This window comes from Panthera pardus, unplaced genomic scaffold (genome assembly GCF_024362965.1).
Source record: "Panthera pardus isolate Hobbes unplaced genomic scaffold, ASM2436296v1 HiC_scaffold_24, whole genome shotgun sequence".
Lineage (NCBI taxonomy): Eukaryota > Metazoa > Chordata > Mammalia > Carnivora > Felidae > Panthera > Panthera pardus.
In genome coordinates this window covers 94,520,302-94,529,697 of record NW_026526810.1, presented here as the reverse complement: position 1 = coordinate 94,529,697, position 9,396 = coordinate 94,520,302, and the positions used below count along the sequence as shown (strand labels likewise).

The following is a 9,396-nucleotide window of genomic DNA, read 5'->3' as shown; positions in this document are numbered from 1 at the left end:
AGTCCTTAACATTTAATCATAGTCTGATACTTAAGGAGGATTCTGTGGCACATTTAGGGCCCACAAATGGAATACACTGGATAGTAGATGACAGATGAATTCCTTGAAATGTTAAGAAAAAAATGTGAAAAATAAATTTGTTCATATGAAAAAATCTCTGAACTAAAATACATTTTTTTCTCATTACAAAAGCAATACAGGTTTATTTTTCAGTAAATATTTTTAGTGTCTCTTTTATTCACGCTACCAAGGAAGGGCTCATGAGACTTAATCTGATTAAAAAACAAAACAAAACAAGCAAAAGGAATTATTGATTAGTACCACTACATTCTCCTCTTCTCTCTACTCTCCATTTACTTTCCCAATTATAGTTTGCTTATGCCACTGTCCCCCAATCTACTTTTGTGGACACTAGTTCTAAAAGATGTTAATACACTTTCTAGAGAAATAGGGGTTTCTTTGACAAACAAGTTTAGGAATGGCTTCCCCTCTGAAAGATCACGTTGCATATTTCGTAAAGGTTCTGAGAGGTCCTTCAGTTAAGAAGCCTGGTTAAGCCCTAGTTTCCAATACTTGGCTTACAGAAATCCTTCTAGAGCACATTTTAGGGGAAACATTAACTTGGTCTAATATTTAAATGATTGTACATTCCCTGAGCCAAAAAGAAATGTCTGGGAACCTGTCACTGAAGAAGGTGAGTAAAGAGAGCAGAAAACTAAGCTGGCTGTACCTAGACTTTTAAAAGTGGAAGGACCTTAAAAGAATCTCAGAAACCAGAACCTTTAAGATAGAGGATTGCAACTCTTTAGGGAATAAACTAGATTGAACGGATGTATTTTTTCTTTCCAATTTGTAATTTTTAAATTATAAAAACAATATATGCTCAGTATAAAATATATGGAACATTCAGACAAGTTTAAAAAGGAGGAAAAAACTATAATTCAATTACCTAAAGACAATCAGTTTAGACATTTTGGCTTATTTCCTTGCAATCTTTTTTCCTATGAAAGAAATTTAAAAAGAAAATTTTAATGTTTTAAAGATCTATAAAAAATTAATAATCTGCACTTTTTCACTACACTATATTTAAAAATAAAGTATGGTGGGGTGCCTGGGTGGCTCAGCTGATTAGGAGTCCGACTGGTGAGTTTGGCTCCAGTCATGATTTCATCGTTTTTGAGTTTGAGCCCCACATCGGGCTTTGCATTGACAAGTGTGGAGCCTGCTTGGGATTCTCTCTCTTTCCCTCTCTCTCTGCCCATCCTCTGCTGGTGCACACGCTTGCAGTCACTCTCTCTCTCTCTCTCTCTCTCTCTCTCTCTCTCGTTCTCTCAAAATGAATAATTAAACTTAAAAAAAAAAGTGAAGCATGGTGCAGATGAAATAGCATAAGGGTCTAAATCATCAAACATGGGCTAAAATTCAAAATTTGTCACTTACTAGTTATGTCACCTGATTTTTAAAATCTAATTTAGCTTCAGTTTTCACATTGTAAAATCTGGATAACGCAAGCTGTCTCCTGTTTTTACTGCCAGGATTAAGGCATATGAAAATAGCATAGCATTGAGCTTAATGAAAATACATATTTGCTACCTTCTATTATTATTCAGAACTTTTCACGTAGAAGTTAATTTCTAAAAACGAGAGGTTGGAAAGTTGCAAAATTTTTAAAAAGTAACAAGAGGAAACAAAGGCCATCTATAAGGCTAGAAAATCTACACAAAAATATACCTCGAAAATCTGAGATGGAGGAGGCTTCAGCATCTGAAATATCATAAAACACTTTATGTTATTCCTGATATCAAACAGTGTCTTTTTAGAAAGTTATAAAACTTTATAAATTCTTTATAAAAATATTATGGGTATAAATAACCAAACTTTTAATTATTAAAGAAATTGTAGTTTCTTGCAAGCTAACTTAGTAAATATATAGATTTCAACAGAAATAGTAGGTAGGTATTTTTTTAACTAATTATAAATTATTCTTTCCACTGTTTTACAATAATTACATATGCTTACATTTTAGCCTGGGTGACGTTTTACCTATGCTAGTTGTTAACAAACTACTATAAGATGATTCTTTGAAGATGATTTATTTAAATAAAATGCTTTATTGTCCTGATATGTTTTATTAAATTCTAAGTTTTATGGCAAAAGTTATGATTTGGAGAGGCAGTATAGTACACTACCTTGAACCAGAAGGAAAAAGATCTGTGCTCTAAAAAAAAAAAAAAGACATGTGCTCTACTTCTAGTTCCGACATTTGGTAGGAGTATGACTTTGGACAAACCACAATCTTTCCAAATCTTGGTTTCTTCATCAATAAAAGAGTGATTATATTTGTCTTGCTGTGTAAGGATCCACTATCCATGTTAACAACATAATCAAATAGTATGGCTGTCTTTAGCCACAGGAACTGGATAGCTGGAAATAGGACTTTTACTATATTGCCTTTTATACCTTAGGAAGTTTATACATATGCCAAGTAATATTTACTCCAAATATTAAATAGCTGGTAAGTTTCAGGACACCTTCAGAGATACACAAATCAGATTTCTAAACTGTCTTCATTGTTATTTTTTTCAATATTCTGTTCCCTTCAGTTATTTTAACCTTCTCTTCCAGCCTTCTTTCACATAATTAGTGATTTTTACATCGAGTACATATTTTATTGAAAAGGCATTTTTTAAACTCCTTCCATAAGGTAATACTGATATACTTCTCAGATAAACTGAGTCTCTCCGAGTATATGATATAGATGACACTCATCACCATCAGCAGAATGATAATATATATTTGTGTTCTCTCACCCTATTGCCCTTGAGAACAGTATTTGTGAACCTAAGGGTCCTAAAAGTGGTCGCAACAGAGCAAAGCTAATCTTCATTGCATTGAAACTGCGACCTCGGGATCATTTTCAGTGAGTTCATTCAGCTGCCCACTCCTGTGAGACACGTACTATGAATGATAAATAAATCCATTTGGAAAATTTTGACAGCCAGATCAGTGACAGCTACGATGGATTTTTTTAAAAAGCTATGTTATCCTAAATAACCAAACAATTTTGCAAACATTTAAGTTACATGCATTTCATTACTACACTGTCTAATACATGTTGTTTGAATGTCAGTTTCCATCAACAAGACCATGAACTCATTGACATTAAAATTTGCAGGCTTTTGAACGAGAAATGGGACTTGTGAAAATATTATACTCGCAAAAGTAAGAATACATCTTTTAATGTTTGAAAACTATTTTAAAATTTTTGCTTAATGATTTAAACAAAAATAAATTCCAATTTGAATAAAAACATTAAGTACCCACCCAAGCACCCTGTTAATCACACCAGACATTAGTAACAATTAGTTTTATACATCCATGAGTATCTCCTATATACTATAACAATCAATGGAAGTAATGTCTCCATTTTAGAGATGAGGAATATGACATTCAGAAAAAGAAAAGCATATTCAAGGTCATACAATGAGTAACTGACAGAGTGAAAATTAAAACCTACAGTTGTTCAACTCTAAGGCCCAAGTTCTTGTCAAACATGTGAAATTTGTAAAGGAAATTTTTCTTTAACCTATGAATCACAGGGTCTGGTTGCTAAGACAGAGTGAAGGGAGAGAAGTACAGACACCATTCAGAGTTTAAAGTTACATGGTGTTATAGATATCATAGTTAGGTCATTTTATACCTATAACTGTTGGTCCAATTTATAGATTCTTCTTAGGCTGAGGTCTGAATATTACTACCTTGAAATCTCATCATGATATACTCAGTATAGAGACAAATATTATCAGAGTTCATCTTTAATCCCATAGTTTATCCAGTTATATTCACTTGGATAAAAAAATTACAAATCAGTCTATGTTAAAACTAACGAATGATATCCAAATAAAATTAAGTCACTCAGAAAGAATCATCTCAGGTATCTTTGGCTGTTGTGGGAAATCAACAATAGGTTGGCTATTTTCCCATAAATCCCAAGCTCATTTTCGGCTCATCATTCTTCCTCTTCATTCATATACCAAACTTAAGTATCTAGGAAGCCTACTGGGAGCGCTAGTACTCAAAACAACTCTTCACACAATGCCAAGACCTTAAGAACAATAGCACGGTTTGTGTAACTGTGCAACTTTTCACAATGGGACTAGATTAAAAAACAATGGGGAAATCTCTATAACAAAAAAAGTCTCATTTATGTCATAAACTAGTGTCCGATGGAGACTACAAGGTGGGTACCACAAAAATATGCAACTGTGAAGGTATTCAACAGAGACTGGTCCATCAACATGGGGACACAATCTAAACCATAAACTTAATGGCCAAGACCTTCGCGCAGACTGCAAGGAGCGAAGTATTCAACAATATATTTTAGTTCTGGCTCTTCTTTTAGATCTAAGTACTCCAGTGAACTTCAGGTCGGGTCTAAACGGGGAAACCCAAGTTACTTTCTTCTTCTGGGATATATATATATATATCTATATATATATAGATATATATATAGATATATATATAGATATATATATGTGTAAAGAGTGCCCCCTAAATAAGCATTAACGTACGGGCCATACCTCCAGAGACTGAGAACTAAGATTAAAGTCTTCCCTTCTTTATCTCCATAGAAACGACAAGGTGAGGGCGCGAAGGATGCCAAGATGAAAGGTTTGGGAAGAGTCTTGCTCTCCTGGGGAGAAGATGCTCAAATACCTCATTCTTTAGCAGGGCCCCACGGAGGGGCTGGACAAGTTCAGGAACTCGGATATGGTTGCATGTTAGGAGAGCCTGGAAAGCGGTAGCAGACCCCAATCGACAAGGCCAGGCAGCAACCACCCTTCCCCCACTCACCTCTCAGAGCGCAGCTTAACTGGGGCTGTCCGAGTAACTGCCGCCATCACCATCGCCATCACTCTGGGTACTCGCTAAGGTGAAGGCAGGCCCAGTCACTCCTGCACCTCCAGTAGGTCCTATAAGGCGGATGCCTTTCTGCAAGCTGACACCCCTCGGCGCTGGGTTCTGGTCTCAGAGGATGCGGTCACCGCCTCCACCTGCTCCCAAGGCGCTGCCATCACTTCCGTGTTCGGCACCCTCCCTTTCTTCCTCACTCCCCCAGCAACCGGCTTTTTCCTTTGCAGGCGGCGCGTAGCTGACGCCACCACCCGGCGACTTCGCTCTTGCTCTGCGCCGGGCGTGGGCGGTCGGGCGGGCCGGCGCAGGCGCAGTGGTAGCGAGCACGCCAGAGCGCGGGAAGCGGCCCGGCGCGGGCGTTTGTTCCACGCTTTTCCTCACCGGCGTAGCTCGGTTCTCTCGGTGAGTACCCCCTTGCGCTGCCAGTGTCCTTACAGCGCACCGAAGGGAAACGTGTCCCCTTCCCGGCTAATTGTCTGGCAGACGCTCTGCTCTGTCTTGTTTGTGCCACTCGGGTGGGGGAAAGGGGACCACCGGGAGACTAACTTCCCTGCTTCTTCTTCAGCCACCGGCTTTTCCTCCCCTTTAAACTAATACTAGTTTTGATAAAACATTTTTAGGTGGGTAGAAGGAAAGATGCCTGCCACCCAGAAGCCGATGAGATTTGGACATACCGAGGGACACACAGATGTCTGTTTTGATGATTTGGGGAGGTAAGGTACTTTGAGAAACGAAAAGAACGTTTGAGGTGTAAATATTACAAAATTTATTGTTATGCGTCAGATAAGCAGCCTAAAATGACGCAACCAGACAGAAAAAAGACTGAAGTCTAAAATGGCACATGGGGGCGCCTGGGTGGCGCAGTCGGTTAAGCGTCCGACTTCAGCCAGGTCACGATCTCGCGGTCTGTGAGTTCGAGCCCCGCGTCGGGCTCTGGGCTGATGGCTCGGAGCCTGGAGCCTGTTTCCGATTCTGTGTCTCCCTCTCTCTCTGCCCCTCCCCCGTTCATGCTCTGTCTCTCTCTGTCCCAAAAATAAATAAAAAACGTTGTAAAATGGCACATGTAGTTTCCTTAGGTTTATTGTTCGATTCGGGCCGTCCTTGTAGTTTTAGTATGTCTAAAAAGTTAACGAGTGTAAAATCTTACTTCCAGAGGAGTTGGAAAGATGTGAGCTTTCTCCCATATTTATCTTTTGTTCACTTGTCCTCTGCATCCCACGTGATTATTTTGTCAGATGGCTAGCTGCCTCTTTCTCAAATTCAGTGGCCCTTTCTGTCGTTTTGGTGTTGTGTCTTTCCTTGGCTTTTGTGATACTATTTCCTTTTTTACTGTTAATAACTTTTGACTTTTTTCCCCCCAGCTTACTTCCTTTGCTTAATTGATTGTGATCTTTTCCCAGGGTTATTCTGGTCTCTTTTTTATCTTTCTAAATCTCATTACTCTGCAGTACTATCCAGTTTCGTGACTTCCACTGTCACTCCTATATTGATTGATTTATTGAAAAAATATTTGCGTGTCAACTCTGGTGGAGGTTAGAGATACAGTATTACAAACAACAGTCTCTTCATTGACCTTAGAGTCTTTTTAGATTGACTGACATTCTGCACAGATTAATCACAGCAGTGAATGTACGTTTAGAATTATACTTAGCAATATTAAATGATAGGTATAATGATAAGCATATATGAAGGAACGTTGATACAGTTTGGGAGGTGGGGAAGGTTTCTCAGAAGAAGTGTTTCTTGAGATGAGATCTGAAGATTGAGTAGGTGTTAGGGAGTATAAAGAGATGAGGGGTGGCAGTGGGGTGGTGGTGTTGGCATTCCAGGCAGAGGGAACCCTGAAAAATTCCAGTGGGGTAGGGACCATGGTATGCTCAAAGGACAGAAAGAAAGCTAGTGATGCCAAAATGTAGAGTGTGATGCAGAGGTTGATGAGAGATGAAATCTGTGATGGTAAGCAATGGGCATCCTATCCAAGACCTTCTGGGCTTTATTAAAGAATCTTGTTTTCATTTTAAAAGCCATAGGAAGGTATTAAAAACTTGAAGCAGAGAGATGTGATCAGACTTTTTTTTTTTAGTGTTTATTTTTGAGAGAGAGAGAGAGAGAGAGAGACAGAATGCGAGCAGGGGAGGGGCAGAGAGAGGGAGACACAGAACCCTAGGCAGGCTCCAGGCTCTGAGCTGTCAGCATAGAGCCCCACGCGGGGTTTGAACTCATGAACTGTGAGATCCTGACCTGAGCTGAAGTCGGACACTTAACCGACTGAGCCACCCAGGCATCCCCAGACTCTTGTTTTTGAGAAGTTAGGTGGAAGATGAAGTGGAAAAGTAGAAGTGGATGCAGAAAGACTGAGGAGGTACCTGTATTAGTCTTGTGGAGTGTGATGGAAGCTTGGACTAGGGAAGACATGACATGGAAAAAGGAGGATGCATTCAGGAAATATTTAAAAGGTAGAATCAACAGGATAGATCAGACATTAATGATGAAGGAGATGGAGATGTCTGGGATCACATCTATGTCTCCGGGTGTTACATTTGGGGAGATGACAGTGCCATTCACAGATATCTGAAATGTTTGGAGAGGAGCTTATTTCAGAGGTAGAAGAAGAGTGGAGATTATGAGTTTACATTTGAACATTTGGAATATTTCTTTGAGATATTCAACTAGAGGTGTAGACAGTTAGATAAATGGGTCTAAAGCTAAGAAATGTGAGCTAGAAATAGAAATCTGTATCTTTTGCTGATGTCTCCTGGAGTTAAGGATTGAGGTCTTGACTGGAAATCTAGATGTGGAAGTTAATAAATAGATATTTAATGCACTGAACTTGGGTGAAATCACCTAGAGAGGGAGTAAATGTAGTTGAGAAAAAAAGTTTAAGGGCTAAGCCCTCAGACACTCCAAAATATTTAGAGATCCAATTAAAGAAGGAAGACCCAGCTAAGGAGACTTAAGACGGGCTGGCTAGAAAAGTAGAAAACCAAGAGACAAGAATGATGTCTAGAAGCCAAATAAAGTAAGCATTTTAAGGAGGAGGAAATAATAAACGATGTCAAATGCTGCTGGTGGGTCAAGTTGAGGACTGAGAATTTACCATTAGATTTGGTAATATGGGTGATCTAGCTTTTGTTATGGAGTGGTGAGAATGAAAACCTTGTTGCAGTGTATTCATAAAACTGGAAAGGGAGGAATTAGAGTTAGCGAGGATGGCACTCAAAGAGTAAGGGTAGTTGGATAGGGATGTGAGGTCAGGAAAGGTTTTTGTTTTAATGTTTATTATTTTTGAGAGAGAAAGAGAGAGAGAGCAAGCAGGGGAGGGGCAGAGAGAGAGGGAGACACAGAATTGGAAGGAGGCTCCAGGCTCTGAGCTGTCAGCACAGAGCCTGGCGCGGGGCTCAAATCCACAGACAGCGAGATTATGACCTGAGCTGAAGTCGGCCGCTTAACTGACTGAGCCACCCAGGCACCCTGGGAAGGTTTTTGTTTTAAAGTGAGAGATGCAGTATATGTATGAATGGAGATGATCCATATCCCAGGGAGGGATAAGTTGTTGTTATGGTAGGAAGAGGGAGAATTGCAGGAGTGATGGCCTTGAGTAGGTAAGAGGGGTTACAATATAGTGCACAAGGGAGAGAAAGTGGCCAAAGGTAGGAACGTGGTCAAATTCACAAGTGGAGGGAAGGAGCACCTAGGAGGGATAGTGAGAATATGAGGCTAATTTCTACAGACTGCTTCAGTTTTCTGAGTAAAATAGGAAGCAAAGTTTTTAGCTGAGAGTGGGGAGGCTGTGGAGGTTTGAAGAAAGAGGAGTAGATATGAGATAGATGATTAGAAAAGAAGGACCTAGGGAAATATAGTTAGTTGGAATAGTGGGCAACACTAACGGTCTACTTTAGGTTAGTGATCATGAATTTAAAGTGAGATCAGACAACCTAGTTATGTGTTTTTTGCTAGCCACGTTTAGCTGCAAATGTTACTTATCAATGGGCATAGAGTTGGATTTAACCAGGGTTGGGGTTCTGTCAGGTAAGTATGTTGAAGGGAGGGGGTTTGAGGATGATGCAAAGAAGTGATTTTAAGAACAGGTTGTGGAATCTAAGCCAGATTAGGAGGGATGTGAGAATTTGTGAGGGAGTGAGAGATAGTGAGAAGTTAGTTTCAATAGATTGTAGATCATAATAGAAGTAAAAAATGGTTGAAGTTAGGATATTAAGGGTATAAGGTAAAAAGATAAGTGATTAGGATGATTGAAATTGAAATTATGAAGAATTTGCAATATTGGTAAAGACAAAATCTACTCTATGACAATGGGAGTCTGAGATGAAGTGAAGGACAAGACTTAGTATAAGAAGGCTTCGTGTATATGGATATTACAAATACTGAGAATTATGATAGGAATAGTGTTGTTCAGAGCACCTGGGTGGCTCAGTGGGTTAAGCATCCGGCTCTCAGGTCATGATCTCACAGTTAGGAGATAGA

The 9,396-nt window shown here is 39.4% G+C and overlaps 1 protein-coding gene across 3 annotated transcripts in view; it reads left to right on the top strand.

Annotated features, from left to right (window-relative positions):
• Window positions 1–5,196: 5,196 nt before the first annotated feature.
• Window positions 5,197–9,396, top strand: part of WDHD1 (WD repeat and HMG-box DNA binding protein 1) — a 66,380-nt gene continuing 62,180 nt past the window's right edge. For 2 of the 3 annotated variants that reach the window (XR_008417202.1, XM_053889436.1), the window contains exons 1-2: window positions 5,197–5,316; window positions 5,535–5,627. Coding sequence is in view for 2 of the 3 variants with exons in the window: in XM_053889436.1 (XP_053745411.1) it covers window positions 5,551–5,627 (77 nt within the window). In the remaining variant the exon portion in view is untranslated. The remainder of the gene's footprint in view (window positions 5,317–5,534; window positions 5,628–9,396) is intronic. The other variant, XM_019451741.2, reaches the window with a different exon arrangement.